A 17,772-nucleotide genomic window follows, 5' to 3' on the forward strand; every position below is an offset into this window, starting at 1 on the left:
CGGTAGGGAAACAATAGTTTTTGGTTGAGAAAAGGTTTGGAAAAAGGGCATTTACTTGTCATACCCACCTCGGCCAGTTCTATATATAACCACTGTGGCTCAAGAGCAATTCTTGGTTTACATGTAAATGGGAAAAAAATATTTTTTGTTTGTTGTTTGTCTCTCTATTGATGATAAATGTTATCTTTCTTTGGGACCTATGCTTTGGACATTTCATCTCTGACATCATCTATAAAATATATTTCTGAAAAACACAAGTAGCTGTGGTTTTCTTGTATGGTTTTGAGTGAAATCATTGCAGGTTAATAGTTTTCAGGGAATTCTTTTCCTTCGTAAGAAGCGTACGTTTTTTTGTTTGTTTGTTTTTGATGAGCTGTCTGAACAAAATCAATCGACCAGATATGGTCACAGTTCTCTGGATGTGTAATCACTGACTTGATATCTTCATTCATTAGGTCAAAGCTGATCATAAAAAGTCCATGTAAGCAAATTCAGTGTGTAAATAACCAATAGTATGCATTTAAGCAGGATGTCTTAAATTTTTTTAGTGAACTGAGGCAACTGTCTTATCAGGAAACTCTGATGATTGTATAGCTTGCTCGGAAACCTGCAAAACCTACCATGAATGTTTTGACCAAGTATGACACGTGGTAAAAGAAATAAGAAAGAGACAGACAGAATAGCCTACACTTGGTCCTAGAATATGATTGCCAACTGTAATTTAAACTATGTAACTGTGTTAATAATTACCTAAAAATTACCTAAATTACGTAAAAATCATGAAGCAGTCATCCATCACATCAACAGTATCTAACATTAGCTGGACTGTTTCTGAACCTTGTTCAGACAGTTGCCATGTGCTGAGGCTGATTAGCTGCCCAGCACATGACAGCAATGATCTCAGACAGTAGAATGGCTGGTTTTTGGGATGTATACGAGGGGAATAAAGCCTCAGCTGACTCGTCTTTGAGTGGAAAATCAAATTGTAGAGATCCAGTATCACAAGTGTGAAAACAAGCAACATCTGTCAGATGACTTCCTTTTAAAACTGAAAACTACATATGTAGTACAATGTCCTGCAATACATTCAGCAGCAGGACAGCAAGGGCTTTCATCATTAATAGTTAAAAGTTTATACTATTCTATTTTCTCAATTAGATCTTTGTTGGGAATGTATGCATGGTAAAAAAAAATCCAAATCCAGCTGAATACTGAAAAAAACCATAGAAACTGCAACAATAAAATGATTTTTTTTTTTCAGATAGACTGCGTTGAGAAATCTCATGTGAGAAGCTGAAAATCAATTCGAAAATGACTGAACGACTGTTCGGTCGTTGCGATGTCACAGATTGAAGTGGAAATCAATAAAATAACACAAGCATCACGTGTAGGAGCTCACAAGATGATAATCTGATTACATTAATATTAAAAATAATTCATAGACTGAAATGACTCTAAATTAATAGGTGTATTATACGCAGAGCTAAATGAGTTATTGGAAAAAATTTGTTTAAATAGTCAGATGAGTCAAGTAAACATAGTTGTTTCTTAGGACTCCCCGACTGTCCAATGAGAAGAGGCCACTTCCTCCTACTCCACCAACACTGATGTTAAATTTCCTCTCTGCCGTCGCCCTCCCTACTCCGCAAGTGCCATGTCCACGCTGCAACTTTAACCAACCCATTCTTCCTTTCTCGGAACCATTTAGTCAGGAGGCCAGCCTCGGCATTCACCTCCGTCTTTTTTTCTTTTCCTTTTTGAACTTTCACATTTTTTCCCGGACATGCCGAACATAGTGCTCTTTAGCGGGAGCTCTCACCACGACCTGTCCCAGAAAGTGGCGGATCGGTTGGGGCTGGAGCTGGGAAAAGTCATAACCAAGAAATTTAGCAACCAGGAGACATGGCAAGTACAGTTCCCGAGTGTATCTCGACGCTTGTACACTTTGCCTCCTTCAGTGTGGCTGCTCACTGGTAAATGGATTGCGGTTCGTGTTGGCTCAGTCTCGGCGTCCCATGTGGGTTAGGCTAGCACGAAGCTAACAATGGTTTACTATTCGGTCCACACGTGACAAGCTAGCCACATGTAAACACACCAGGTTAGCAAGCTAAATTTAGTGTGTCCATTGTCGGACAAAGCTGCGACGTACTTGCAGAATTTTCAGATTTTTCTCGCACCAGTTTCAGATTTACGTGAATTGCAAGCTAGTGAACGAGACCAAAACTGTATGGTTGTTGAGCATGTTACGTAATTTCACAGGCCATTTTGTTGCTTGCGTTTGACGCGTTAGCTGTTTCTCCCGGGTTAGCAACGAGACCACGGGCCGGGTGTATTACGTGTCGTTCAGTGTTTGCATCGTCGCATTCGCTTCCTTGATTGGAAACGTGCACGTCCTACAACTCGACGCTCGCTTAAAAAAAACAATGATTAGGTTCCACAGAGTAATAATGTTGCTGCTGCTATTTCGGGGTCTAATTGATACGGCTAAATAAAAATTGCCGAGACGCATTCAAGCGCCCGTTGGATGGACTCCTGCTAGCATTCAGTTGCGTCCCGAGCGCCGGGTAGGAACGAGGCAGTAGTTTGTTACAACTTCAGCCGCACGTGATCTGCAGCAGCGGTTCCCGTTTTGACATCGTTGTTTTCATCAAGCTAATAGCAACAAGCCTCTAAACTTAGACAAATAAACTGTTAGGTTTGACGGCTGTCGTATTTTTAATGTTTTCAAAATTTATCTGACATACTCCGTGACTTGCTGCTTTTATTAGATCTCCCGATGGGCGAGTGACAAATGACGCGGTGTAGCCAGTACTTTTCTCGTTTTAAAGCCTTCTGGAAAAGACCAAGCACCAGATCTGAAAAGTGTGCATAATTCTTTGCATCTCCCCTAAAAAGTAAAACTACATGAAGCTATACATAGCTGCCAGTACTTTGATATTTTGAATTAATTTTGCTCCTGTGCTTAGATCACATGCACTTAATTTGTGTTAGTTTGTCAGACATCCAAGCTGAATTAGTTGAATCAGTCACTGTCTTGCAGTGGGACTGTAGAAATGTAATTAGCAGTGAATATTTCCTTATTTTTTTCCTTTTGCTGCAGCCTGTCTTTGACCAGGGTTAGTTAAGGACGTGCATGCTGTTTGACAACCAGCAGACCCTTTTGGCGTCGTGTAGACCTGTGTGGCCTGAACTGTTCAAATGTTCCAGTGGCTGGGGTTTGTTATTTGAATTATGTTTCAAGGCATCTCATCGGTTTCTGTACCATGAGATCCAATACTATGTTTCTAAATCATGGTGGCCAATCAGGTAAACAAATGTCAAATGTTTTTTTCCAAAATCCCGCGGCTCTAATATTTTAGCATTAATATTGCCGGTGTTGGATTTAAAACCCCCAGGGTCACTCTGTACAATAATGCACTCTGGATAAAAGCACAAATGGCATAAGATGTTTTGTAACCATCTGAAAGACAGTGTGCAACAATGAAGGCTCCAGACCTATACAGTCCTCTGTTCCACCAAGATGTGCTGACCCCTTTCTCCATTAGTAAGAATGTTTTCATGTGCAATGTTTCCAAGCACAAAAATAAAACCCAATTAAAATCTGCTAATCTGTGATGGTGCAGTTTGGATGGCACAATGTACAAAGCAAACCATTTTCTCATGCCATAGTGCTAACAATAGGTGGGGACTGCACCTCTTGTCACTGCATGTGACTAAGTAAGGTTAAAATAATAGAGGGATTCCTGGAAATTAAAGCCTTGTAAGATTTTATTGACTCCGACTTGCTTTAAGATCACCATTTCACATTTTCGAGTTCTAAAAGGGCCATATAAACACATAAAATTGCATTGTTGGGAGAACTTGATATTAAACAGGGCAGGATATTAAACAGGGTTTTTACACCATTTTCCTTTTTTGATTCCTTGCACAAAAAGTTAAAACGGTTCAGCGGTTGTTTGCATCAATAAAAGTGTTTGAATGGAAAACTAACAGAAATTTAGGATATAACTGGTGTGTATTAGTATGACTGTTGACTAACTTCATACCCCTATTAGATATATTTCTGCTAGAACTTGTCCATGATAATATTTTAGGCATTTTTAAATGTTTTCAGCTTATTTCTTCACGAGACATTATAATAGTCTCTTAAGAACCAGCTACACCACATGTCAGTCAACTGTCAAAAAGACATTAGACTTTTTACATTTCATATATGAAAATCAGAATCAGGTTGGACACTTTGAACGGAAGATTTAATTTATTAATCCACAATCTGTTTTCTTTTTCTTTTTTCTCAACCTTTAAAAATGCCTGCAAGTTATTACCTCGGGGATTATTCGGTTCCTCTCTTTGATTGCATTGTATAACTTTAGTTACCATGGACTCAAGCTTACCATCAGTAGTTCAAAAACATACGTTTGAAGTATGGACAACTTCAGGCTAATGAAGCAAAATGTAATGATAACCTGATTGTCCTGCTTGTATTGTCAGTGTAAAGCAAAAAATTAAGGCCTCGGCAAAACTGTATTCGTCTTAAGAGTGATTCAGTTCAAGACTGAGGTTTCAGCCGCAAAGCAGTCCTTCTGAACATTTCAAAAAGGAAGTAATGAATGTCTCAGCTCCTGTACATCAGTGATTTTTTTTTTTTTTTGAAGTACTAAACCTTGGCAGACTACGATTGTCAGGTGTGCCATGGGAAATTTTCTGATTTAACATAAGTGGTCCCAAGAAAATTATCATTGAGCGACTTTAAATGATTTGTCAATGTTATGTGTCTGTGTCTGCTATGTAATGACAGACAGAGCAATAAAATACTCTTCCACTCTGCTGGATTGCAGCTGTATTACGCCAGAGTGTAATTTTCTAACATTTATGTTTGGTGGTGTGCCGTGGTATTTTTTCCAGCTGAAAAACATGCCATGTCTCAAAATAGGTTGAAAAACACTGCTCCAATGCCATTCTCTTCAGGGATGAGAGGATTTTGGCACTCAGTGTGATACTGTTGTATTGCAGTATATCGTTATATCCCAGATATGGCTATTATTGGACAATTTGCTCAAAAAAGATGGCTAACATGTGTTAATCTATTTACATTGATAGGGTTTGAGCAAAGCAGCAATGGTGCATTCAATAGCTATGTCTGATAAGCTTATATCTTTTCCTGTGTGTGCTGCCTCGGCCAGCTAAGCTAGCTGGGCCTCACAGCTCACAACAGTGTCTTGTCAGACTCCGCTTTACTTGTCTTTTAACCAATTAGCAATGGGACTCATTATGCTTTGTTAGGTCATAACTACACAGTTAGCAGACTTTAGTAGCAAAAAAGAAATACAAAAAATGTATAGGAATCCCCCCCCCCCTCAACTTAACAAGCCATATTCATGGCCAACGGAACTGCATTATCTTCACCCAACAGCTGAAATTGAGTGGCGTGGACCCATAATCAGGCATAAAATAATTACATCTATAGGCCCATATTTCTGAATGTTATCACCATTTTGAAATTAAACACGACAGTTTAAAAAAAAAAATCCTAATACTTAATATCTCTGTCAAAAGCACAGAGACAAGGACAAGAATCAGTCGCATAGAATGAAATATTGATATAGAATACATCAAAGACATAATTTTTTTCTTAATGTCAGCAACAACAGTGTTCACAAAAATGTCACAACATTTTTCAAGTTAGGCCACTATAGTCTTTATTTCTTCAAGGTAGTTTCGAACTGCTGTCGTGAAATTACTTAATAAACCTTGTGACTCTCAGCCCGGGATCTCAGTTTTAAATGTCTAATAGGAGATCACATGTTGAGGGCTAGTAGGCCATGTCCCTCACAAGAATGTTTCACACACGTGCTGCCCATTCTGGCTTCAACATAGCTGGCATGGTAACAATGAGTGCCTGCTGTTACCCTTTTCGCCTCTAAAATGCCGTTTCAAACACCCTCCGAGGAGTCGACGGGTTTGGCCCAAACTTGTTCCTCATCATTGTCAAGCATACCTTGTGTAGGTTTTGTCTTGGTATGTGCTGAGCAGGTGAACATTCACTGCTCACAAATGTATAAAGATAGGTTATGTCATTATTATTATAATCAAAATGTTTATATGTAGTTCCCTCAGACGTATTAATGTATCACTACAAGGTCATTTGCTCAGTCATTTCCCCTTCCTGTTTCAACAGTGTTGAAATTGGCGAAAGTGTACGTGGAGAGGATGTGTACATTGTACAGAGTGGCTGTGGTGAGATCAATGACAACCTCATGGAGCTTCTAATCATGATCAATGCCTGCAAGATCGCCTCCTCATCCCGCGTCACTGCAGTCATTCCCTGTTTCCCCTACGCCCGCCAGGATAAGAAGGACAAGGTAAATACTCACTATCATGATTAAATACTAACTACTATATGTACTAATATATTTGTCATATATTTGACCTGTCTTTTGTATATTTTATTTACTCATACGTTACCCATGGTGCCGAAGCAGGTTCTCACTTGAAATAGCTCAACAACTAATATTAAGATGTTTTTGAGCTCTCTATATATTTGTGCCCTCCTGTTTAATGCATCGATTAATCCTATACAATAACGATTTTCCATTGTTTCCAGTGATCTCTACAGCCCATGTTTAAAGAACGACACTACATTAGTAACTTTTATGCTTTCATGCAGTTACCAAACCACCAAGCCAAATGGTGTAAAAACCACCAAATATCTGACAGCCAGAGTACCAAATTTCACAAGATGGAATTGTATTCCCAATGATGATTATTACATGAAATATCATTTGAACAAAACTACCTTGTTGGAAACCTAAGTGTCTTCACATGAGCTGTTATTCCTTGCTTTACCAAGTATTGCCCTTCGAGAGAACGTTCCATTAAAATTTTGGATCCCCTCATCCACATATCATTGACTTAAAAGTTACAGTGCAGATTTGTCAAGATACAGAGTTTCCTTGTGGCATGAAATCACCTGCTTAACAATTGCAGTTTTGAGTCTGATTTGCTTCTAATATAAGATCCATCCGGATTGAATTTCAGTAGGTTAACGTATCAAAAAGGTTGCATGATGACTTTGATTAAGCTGCGCAGTGTTCATCATTCAACACGTGTTTAGAAGGGTGACACTTTGATTCAAAATGCTGTTTATCTTTGGGCAATGAGTGTCAGGGTCTTAATGTGCTCCCACTAACTAAGCTCAGCCATCATCCTGAGTTAAGTGTTTTGTCAATAAATCCCGATGCCATATTGCCTGATGTGTGCAGGCTTATCTCAAATGAACCCATTACAGAACAAGCTTGAGGCAACAGTAGGGCTGGAATTTTACAAGAGTGACAGGTAATGCGCAGCAGAGCATTCATAGTAGACGTTATTGAATAAGATCGCCACATGCCCGAAGTCTGTTTTTCCCTCCCTCAGTTGGAAATAGTAAAACAACTCTTGTCGTGTTTTCATCAAACAATAACCAAACCTTTAAAAATGAAATCGGAAGAAGCAGTGGCTCTGTCTGCATGTGCTGATTTGGGAAAACACCCCCCATACATCTTAAACTCAAAGGACTGTATGTTAATACTTGCTCTAGAGTCGAGCGCCGATATCTGCAAAGCTGGTGGCAAACATGTTGTCAGTGGCCGGAGCCGACCACATCATCACCATGGATCTCCATGCCTCACAGATCCAGGTGAATACACAGGTCTTTGCAGGGTAAACAGCTTGCGAATGAAGAGGTTTGATACAAATGCATGCTATTTTGCAATAAAGTTAATAAATAGAAATTAACATTTCAAAGTGGAAAACTTTTGGCTCTCACAAACTCCAGGAGCAGCAGATGACTACGGGTATATTAATTTCAAGAGATGTTGAAGTGGTGCTAATAGATCAAGTGATAAAATGTAATAGTGTAGCTGATTGACTTGAGTTTTACAAAGTGGTATAAAGCTAAAATGGGATTTTTTTTTCCTCTTTTTACCTAACATTTATGTCCACATCATAAATCACAATAATGTGAATTATTTAGTTTACTGTGTGTGCTAACAGGCAGCAAATACCGGAAGTTTTCATGTTTTTGGATTAGTTGTGCGTATTATCTGTGGTACTAATTTTCTTTATTAAAGCCCAATATCTACCCCAACTAAGTTGCATTTCTTAGAAATATCAAACCACACCTAATAGTTGCCCACTGCTTAAAACAAGAATCTTAACTCTGCCTTTTCTCCAAGGGCTTTTTCGACATCGCCGTAGACAACCTGTATGCAGAGCCTGCTGTTCTCCAGTGGATCAGAGAAAACATCCCAGAGTGGAAAAACTGCATTATTGTTTCTCCAGATGCTGGCGGTGCCAAACGGTAGGGCGGATTACCACAGTGGCTCAATTAGCCCATTAAATCCGAAAGATTTTGAGTTTTACTTAAAAAAAACTTTTCCATGACTGCATAATATATGGTCATTACATTTCATTATTTAAAAATGTAATACTTTGTCTAGCATATTTGGGCTACTCGTAACTGTTTCACACTGGTTTTGAGTTGGTTTTTGTTTTTTTAATGGATAACCAAATTGGCAGGGGTTTGTATCACAGATTGTCTGTTTGCCGATTCAGTGAATTATTTGGCGGGAGTTACTTAAGGCCTTTTCTATGTTGATTGTGCACACATTTTGCTTAATGTGCAATCGTTGCAGTCTTTTTACACTGGCCAAAGGGGAATAATTCTGAAATTTTGCCTGTCACTCACTAGATTACCATTGTGTTTCAGACTGGTTAGTGATTCACCTATCACCCTAGCCAGAAATCTAAATATTGCACAAACAAATAAATTGGTCGACCCTTCTACAGGCACAACCTGGACTTTGTCCTTAGGTGGAATTGATGCAGTCTGTATTTTTTCCATGGGTAAAATTGGGCAGAGACAAAGCTTGGGGGTGAGCTGAGCTCAAAGGTACATGAGTGGGTAATTCCTTAAGAGTTCATTCAAAGGCTGAATGCTCTCATCTGACAAGCTGATAAGTTACTATACATTTTAAACAGATTGTATTGTTGTGAGTGCAGTCATATTGTTAACTTTACATGTTATCCGATGCCAGTTTAATCCTGTGTTGGTTTTTTTTCTGTAACCCCAACATTTTCTCCTTCATTGATTCCCTTTTATCTTTTTTGCAATGGGTCAGTTGAGCCCAGTTTAAGTTTTGAGTAAACCCCTTTTTAATATAGAGCCGCTTATCCCTCCAGATCAGTTTAATGGGGGTTCATCATCTGAGATTTTGGTCACAGAAATGTATTTGTGTTCTTTTGAAAAAAACAACTGGACCAAATAGTTTCTCTTTTAGCAAGGCCATAAGAAATAGGGCATATGGTTATACCGTCCTTTTTTGATATTCCATTTAAAAGTAGCGATTCTGTAATGTCTAACTGAAGCAGCTTAAAAACACAGTAGGTAATGCCTTAATGGTTGTTGAATAATTGTTGTCCTTAAATTGTCTCATTGTTAAGTCAAAAGACAATGGTAGAAATGAGCAGCATTTGAAAACAAGAACAAAAAGTAAAATACTGTAATGAGCTTGCTTTGATGACAGTGCTCCATGTTCAATGGTAACTCCTCTTGTCTGTTCAGCGTGACGTCTATTGCAGACCGCCTGAATGTGGACTTTGCACTCATCCATAAAGAGAGAAAAAAGGCCAATGAAGTTGACCGCATGGTACTGGTGGGTGACGTGAAGGACCGCGTGGCTATCCTGGTAGATGACATGGCTGACACCTGCGGCACCATCTGCCACGCTGCTGACAAGTCAGTACCATTCAAGTCATTACCACAGTCACTGAAGTGTGATTAGGGTTCCCATGTGTCCTCGAAACCATTAAAATTGACCATTTTTCCAGTCATGGATAGAATAGACAAAATTAGGTAAAATGAAAATTGTCCTGGAAAAGTACTGAAACTCCCTCCTTTTTTTCTTTACGAATTGTAATCTGATAACAGGATAGTTTAAGTAACCATTGATACACTGCTTTTTTGGGCCATCTTGGACCAGATGTATCGAGAATATCTGTAAAAAGGCCTGCACAATGATTTTCATTAGTTTGAGTTCATCGTTTGGGATAAAAGATGTAATTTTCAAGAAAAGTACCTTTGATTAATCAAGAGATGTAGAAATATGCTCTGGAAGGGAGAGGGATGAAGGTCAGTAACAGCAAGACAGAATATATGTGTGTGACTGAGAGGGACCCAAGTGGAACGATGAGGCCACAGGGAGTGGAGATCCAGACAGTGGAGGATTGTAAGTAGTTAGGGTCAACAGGTCAGAGCAATGGAGAGGGTAGAAAATAGGTGAGGAAAAGGGTTCAAGCAGGTTAGAACGGATGGAGAAAAGTCTCAGGGTGTACTGTGTGATAAAAGAATATCTGCCAGAATGAAAGGAGAGTTATACAAGACAGTTGTGAGACCAGCGATGCTGAAGACCGTGGCATTGAAGAACAGACGAGCGGAACCGGAAGTAGCAGAAATCACGATTTTGAGGTTCTTTTTGGGAACTGACGAGGATGGATAGGATCAGGAATGAGTCTATCAGAGGGACAGCACATGCTAGATGTTTTGGAGAGAAGGTCAGAGAAGCCAGACTGACATGTTTTTTTACCAGCAAAATGGTGGGAACCCTGAAGACAGGAAAATCTTGAACTATTGATGTGCATGTTTGGGAAAAGGTAGAATCAGTTCATTGTTACTTCATGATTTGACTGTCTGACTCCTCTGTAGGCTGATCGACGCAGGAGCTGTTAAAGTGTATGCCATCCTCACACATGGAATTTTCTCTGGCCCGGCCATCTCCCGCATCAACAACGCGCCGTTTGAGGCCGTGGTGGTCACTAACACCATCCCACAGGAGGAGAAGATGAAGGCATGCCCCAAAATACAGGTGCACTTTGCCACTTTTAAACTCGTAAAAATCTTGCTCCTGTTATGATGTTGACATCAGACATCATGAAGTTGCCTTAGTTTTCTGTTGTTTTGAATTCCATTTGATTCCATATGTCAAACAAACAGCTGTCTCACATCCAAACCCGCAGCTTGTGCAGCTGATAATAGGGACAATAGTGACATCAAGTGGTTTGATTCCTAATTGTCACAGAATGGGGCTTTATGTGAAAGTTACTTCAAATGTATTCTGTTGTTGTTGTTTTTCCAGGAGATTTCTGGAGTTTTTTACATTAGTTTTTTTTTTCCTTTTTTTATCTTTCAGGTCATTGACATCTCCATGATCCTGGCAGAGGCAATCAGGAGAACCCACAATGGGGAGTCGGTCTCCTATCTTTTCAGCCACGTCCCCTTATAAAGAACAAACTAGGGGTCATCCCTCTGTCAGGCTACCCATGTGCTGCCACATCTGGCCTCATATCCTCCTGAAATGCTCAAAAAGTGCCAGGTGGTTTTGGCCAGACCACTTGTTACTTTTTAAAAGTCATTTTGACATTTTCACCCAGGAAAAAAGGCTGAACTCATCAATTCCCTTTCTTAAGACCAAGTTTGTATTTATAAGGCTCTTTTTTTTCTGTCTCTTTTTTTTTTTTCCCCTGTGTTTCAGTATCTGTTTTGCTACCTTTGAAACCAAGAGGCACCACCTTGACTTAAACCAAAGGGTTGATCATGTACATTTTTTGTATTATTTTTACCTCACTTTAATGACACAATCCACAATTTTGCCCTACTGAGAATTTTTTTGGCCATCTTAGCCATGAAATGTGAAGTGATTATTTGAAAACATGTTCCCATCCCCTGCCCTTTCTCCTCCTTGCTTAAACAGCTGCTGAAAGTATTAGTATAAGTAGCCTAACCCTTACTAGCTAATGCTGTTTGATTATTATAAGTCTATGCTTTGTGCTATTATTAGGTCCCAGACATAAAAAGTACACCACAAATCTCAATATATCATTTTAATGAGGTTAGGTTGAACACGCTGAATCCCTCACTACACCCAGGCATTGATGCATCATTTATTCCTCATAAAATAAAGTGCCGGCTCCCACTTATGACACATTTCTGTGACGAGTTTCTCCCTTTGTAGCTCCAGTTGAAATATAATGCCATTTATTGAAGTACTTCCCGTTTGGCTGGCTTGGCATTGATTGGGCACTGAAGTGGGCACTTTTCCCAGAGTCCAAAAGGTCATGAAAATCAATTGAGCTTAAAGCTTGGTTATAGTGTTAATATACAGTAATCGTCATGGCTGTAGATCACCACTTTTTGTCTCAATGAGGCAGGTGTCACAGTTTGCCTGTAGGTGTTTTTTATATGTAATATTTCAAGCGGTTTCCTTGACAATAAAGCTTTGGCTTACAGACACATCTGTCACCTATTATTATTATTAATCTGTGTTCATTGGGCATTTTTACTCATTTAAACCCCTGATTCAAGCACAGAACTTTGCATTCTATACTTGTGTGAAAATAGAAAACCTAAAATAACATACTTATTAGTGTTGTTGATTGACATAAACTTTACAATTGAATTCTTGTACAAAGTGTTGATAATTTAAACTTAATTTTGTCAACCGTCAATTCAATGAAAAAATTCTGACTGAAGTGCTCAAGTTCTTAATGAATTAAGGACGCTCCTCTGTGTGGTGCAGGAAGACATGAAGGTAGTTGGAAGGAGTGAAGAGGATGCAGAGGATGCAGGGTTAGGGTGAGGTAAGTGATTCACTGTGGCAACCCTTGAAGGGACTAACCCAAAGGAAATGTGCTCAGAGAAGTAAAGTTATTCACTCTGAAACCATTGTACTTTGGCTTTTGACATATTTTATTATCAAACTTTATTATCAAAATCAATCCTGTGAGCTCATTGTGCTGACAGAAGGGTTGTCTTGTCTTCAGTGATCATACTTGCTGCCATTCCAAAACAAGCACTGGCTATATTAGTACCGTTACTTGTTTATTACAGCTCAGGTGTGACACCATTATACAACAATCTATTAAATCTTAAGAAGTTCTTGTGCATGAACCCTATATTAAAAATAAATGTATGAATCACTGGATTCTACATCTCGGGAGAAGCCTTTTTTTTTTCCTTTACACAATATGTTTTCAAACTAAACTTGTTCACCATTTCAGGATTTTATCCATATATTAATTTTTATTAATGTACACATCAAAACATAAATCTCCTCTCGGCTTTTCACTTCAGGGGTCGCCACAGCGAATCATTCTTCTCCATCTCACCCTATTCTCTGTATCCTCCTCTCTCACACTGACTACCTTCATATCCTCTCTCAACGTCCATAAATCTTCTTGGTCTTCCTTGAGACCTCCTGCCTGGCAGCTCCAATCTCACACATCAAAACTTAAATATGGGATATATTTTAAATTTTTTCTTAGGCCTATGAGCATTTTTCTAGACACTGCACAAATGAGCATGCGCGTGTGAGTGTGTGTGCGCGCTGTATAATCCATTCATTTCTGGGGAGACGAGCATCAAATTCAAAATTGATAATGCTGACTAATCCATATTAACGGCCACCAGGGGGCGCTCTTCTTACATGAATAGGCGGGGAGTCTTACATTGAGATCAACCATGTGTTGTTTGCGCCGTGGGTCATTTTCAAACCTTAAAATTCCGAATTGCATTAATATGTCTGTGTTTAGGGGGGGAAATAGCTTCAGTCTTGATAAACAAAAGAGTGTAAAAAAGACAGATAATAGTAAAAGGCATAGGGGGGTGGGTTTCAAAGTCGAATACCGAACAACAAATAAACACAAGTAACTTCCACGCGGAATGCAACCATGCAGCTTTTCCAGCCCCCCCTCCTCCCACCACCGCTTTTCCACAGAAGGTGTAGGGGCTGAGATTGTCCAGCAGGGGGAAACGGAGGCCGGCAGCCGGTGATGTCAGATGTCATTAGCATATTTCTGACTATATCTAATGCTTGCGCAAAAACGCGCCACTTCTGCTGCACCGCGCCGACCAGAGACCATCTACTTCACGGACGACACCCGGGTAAGTTCCACCCGGGGCGCGCCGCTCCTTTGTCCCGTGGCCGGAAGACGGTTGCAGCCGCTGGACTTACACGAGGGATGGATGGATGGAGGAATGTCGAAACCTTATACATGATAAAAAAAAATACTATACAACCGCTCGGAAGTGGAGGGGCGAAGACTTCTCATTGTTATTGTGATGAAGGGTCCGGAGATGCGTCAGCGCGGCCGGCGCGTCTTTGTCCAGACGCGCACCAGCATCAGCACATTCCCCTTTTGTTTGCGCTCCGAACACCCGCCGCCCGCTTCTTTTCAACCAAACAATTAGAAAACCGACAGTTCGCCGGTGTGGCGCCCGTTTGCGAAGAATTGGCGACATTTCGCGTGGACGTGGGCGAGTGACGAGTGACTGAGCAAATTCTGGGCGGTGGTTCCTTACAGATTGCGCCCCACAGAGTGTGTGTGTGTGGGGGGGGGGGGGGGGGAGTGAATGTGCGCATGTTGATAATCGCTGCACTTTTATTATTCATTTAGTCACCCGCATATATAAATATATGTCATTTATTTCATCTTTTTTATTTTATTTTATTTTTTCATTTTATTAATTTATTTTTGTTAAATATCGTCGGATTTGCCTCCGTCGGCATGCGGGCGACTGCTTCGACGTAAATGTCGACTCTGTGCGCCTTGGACGTGGCTGCATTGTGTGCATCATCCCAGCGTCGGATAACGGGACGGGTGCCAGTCAAATGACGGAGCCGAGGCGAACAAAAGGCGGACGTGCACAGAGAAGGGAGAATCGCGGTCTGGGCTTCTCATGTTGTAGTTTAATGATTTTTTTTTTTTTTTTTTTTTGGCATCTAGAATTAGGCAACGCCCTGCTGTTGGACTCAAGGTTAACCACCACCGTGGTCTTAGACACCCCCCCCCCACACACACAGGAAACAGGAAACAAGACACGTGTTTTGTATGGATGTGTACTTCATTTAAGTATTTGACTCTTTGATTTTTCTAAAAAAAAATTTTTCCACTTTCAGACTCTGCAATAATGTCTGACAAGCCCGACGTTTCGGAGGTGGCCAACTTCGACAAGAGCAAGCTCAAGAAGACAGAAACGCAGGAGAAGAATCCCCTGCCCACTAAAGAAAGTAAGGTTCACATTCCTGCAGATGAGTGTGTTTGTGAGTGTGTGTGCGCGGGCGTGCATGCGCGCCTGGGTAAGGGTGAGGCTACATCGCCTCACATTTATCTCCTATCGTCACTGCAGACTTCGTGCCATTGTTAACCTGTTTTTTTTATCTTCTTTCTTCCCCCTACAGCCATTGAACAGGAGAAGGCGGCGTCATGAAGCCCCACGCCAAGCACTGTACACCCCCCTCCTCCTGCATTGCCTTGTTTTCAGTCACTTCTTTTAGCTGTTTAACTCTGTAACCGAAATTATGAAACGACAACAATAACCACGCTGCATAGTCTCCGGACGGATGATGCCTTCATCAGGGCGGGTTGGCTCCGTCCTCTCGACAAACACCACCTTTGTGCGACCTCTTTCTTGGTTTGGGAGATGAGGAAGATGTGGAGGGAGGGTAGGGGTAACCCGCAGGAGACAGTCGCAGAGGTGCCGGCCTTCTCCCAAGCACTACCTGAAGTACCAACATGGCCGTGCAGCAGGGTGGCCTGAGGGACGGGGTGTGGCCTGCGTCCCAGGAAGCTCATCACCGTCTCACCAAACCCCCAACTTCCTGTGTGGCTGCTTTCACGCCAAAGCTGAGGCGTCAAGCTTTTTTGTTTTTATTGTTATTTCGTCTTATAATTTTCGGAAATGCACAACTTTGTTCGTATGCAGGCCAAAATGTAAATGCTCCCCACGCCCTCAAAAAAAAACAAAAAACAAATGGATTTTGTTGTCTGTCACAACAGTTTTTTTCTTTTGTATGTTCACGAGGATTTTAAAAAATAACGATGTAACGGATCACATCTAGACCTGGGATCAAATGGACCTCATTTACGGTTAAATTATAACATACATGGCCCTTTTTGTCCGAATGGTTCGGGATAGCTTTTGTGTCTCAATCTGTGTCGTCACAAGAAGAAAGGAAATATCGGCAATTGATTACATGTGTTTGCTTTTAGATCAAAATTCTTGGGAATTTTGTAAAATCCCAGCAGTCATGTTACTCTGCCACAAATCATTACCAGAAATGGAAAACCGTGAAATGTTGTAATAAAAAAGAATTTGTTACTAAGAAGGTTTGCTACAGAGTGTTTTTTCTCGTAACATCGTGCAGACCCCGGGCTGTCCATCTTATTCTACCAAGTATTTGCTTTATTTCACAACAGTATGTTATCACAGCCTAATTGACCAGTCAGAAACTGCCTACGTAAACCACTTTTCAAAGTTTACATCTTACAGAGTTCGACTGCCAAGCAGCCTCTCAGCATTACTTAACGGATGAGGCTGTGAACCGTTGGAAGACTTAAGAAGTTGCACAGGGATTTACAAGTTCATGGGGATGAATTTTGTACTCGTGTGTGTCGCCAGAGAGAGAGAAATGAAAGAATCTTGTTCCTGTTATGAACAAGTTGCGTGCCTGGCTGCAAAAAGAAAAAAAGGCGAGCGATTATTTCAGAAAACACCGGGGCTACGTGAACAAAGTGGCCCTGACATCAAACAGGAAGTAGGTTCTGCTTCCTGTAAAATGAAGCAGGACTTTGATCACTGAAGGTATTACTGGGCGAAACTACAAGTCTCAATGACTCATTTATTGGGGTATTAATGCGTAATGTTAATCCCCGGGAACATTTGTTTTTATAGAGACGCTAATTAATCGTCTGGGTTTTGTCAACTATGGCTGCGTGTATCTAGCTGAGATCTTTAGGAGCAGTGGCTTATGGGACAGCCTGACCCAGAGTACACTGTGTGACCTCAGCAGGAGATTTATCCTAAATCCTGAATTAGCCACCGCCTACAAAGCCTTAATGTCATTAACATGACATTGTTGGCTTTTTCTGGAAAACAGCATGCATTTACAGTAACGGAGCTTTTCTCTAAATTGCATAGAGGATCAAATTTGCGTCGAGTCACCACGGTGGTAATGGTGGTCTCTTTAAGTATGATCTCACGTGTGCCCATCTGCGTTTTCAAGCCGTCAGATGCATCTCCGTTACTTGGCGGTTGTAGGTGTGTCTGGGATGCCGCTTCTCCCACAGTGGATCCGTGTCCAGCAGTCTTACAGCGGGTCTGATGCTGCGATCGATCCAGGCCACACAACAGACCAGCAGTCTTACATGTTAGTGTAAGTGGATTGGTGTTAAGTCAGTTTCTCTTAATAAGCCATTAATCTGCATTTGGGAGGAGGGGTAGATGCGGCGGTTAGTGGGCTAGTGAGAGGAGGCTGGATCTAAGCTTTGTCCATATCCTTGCTCAGATGGGATTAACTCCTCCCATCTGCGTCTATCTGGATGCATACCGTATCTCCTGTTTCTCGAGAATGTAATGTAAGATTTAGGGTGGAGCAGCAGGGAACAGAATCACTGCCTTAGGAAGGGGGTGGGGAGGTGTGGCAGTGTGTCTCTTGGGATGCTATGGATGTTCTGCCTGGTAACCCATGGCAACAGCTGCTGCTGAGTCACATTTTGGGGTTGGCTAGTCAAATGCCTGTTATCCTCAAGCAAGCCGCATTTCCTTGGCAAGCGTTAAGTCATCCAGCCGGTCCTGCTGGCGAGTCAGAGAAGTCAGATTATGAACTCGGTTTTCCCTACGTAAATATATCTGGCCATCTGTATCTCACAGCTTTTAGCATGTCTGAGGCCGGCCTC

At 41.0% G+C, this 17,772-nt stretch overlaps 2 protein-coding genes across 2 annotated transcripts; both read left to right on the top strand.

Moving 5' to 3' along the window:
- Nucleotides 1-1,643: 1,643 nt before the first annotated feature.
- On the top strand, nt 1,644-12,323 carry LOC147233452 (ribose-phosphate pyrophosphokinase 2-like). Its single transcript, XM_086148292.1, has 7 exons — nt 1,644-1,905; nt 6,179-6,362; nt 7,580-7,678; nt 8,217-8,341; nt 9,605-9,778; nt 10,745-10,904; nt 11,229-12,323. Exons 1-7 carry the CDS (start codon nt 1,784-1,786, stop codon nt 11,319-11,321), a joined length of 957 nt encoding a protein of 318 aa, XP_086004418.1. The 5' UTR covers nt 1,644-1,783; the 3' UTR covers nt 11,322-12,323.
- Nucleotides 12,324-13,822: 1,499 nt separating this feature from the next.
- Nucleotides 13,823-16,202, top strand: LOC147233453 (thymosin beta-12-like). Its single transcript, XM_086148293.1, has 3 exons — nt 13,823-13,978; nt 14,994-15,104; nt 15,276-16,202. The coding sequence occupies exons 1-3, from the start codon at nt 13,867-13,869 to the stop codon at nt 15,302-15,304; spliced, it is 252 nt and encodes an 83-aa protein (XP_086004419.1). The 5' UTR covers nt 13,823-13,866; the 3' UTR covers nt 15,305-16,202.
- The last annotated feature ends 1,570 nt before the right edge of the window (nt 16,203-17,772 follow it).

This window comes from Fistularia commersonii, chromosome 6 (assembly GCF_037954325.1).
Source record: "Fistularia commersonii isolate RoL2024-O1a breed Wild chromosome 6, RoL_Fcom_v1.0, whole genome shotgun sequence".
Taxonomy (NCBI): domain Eukaryota; kingdom Metazoa; phylum Chordata; class Actinopteri; order Syngnathiformes; family Fistulariidae; genus Fistularia; species Fistularia commersonii.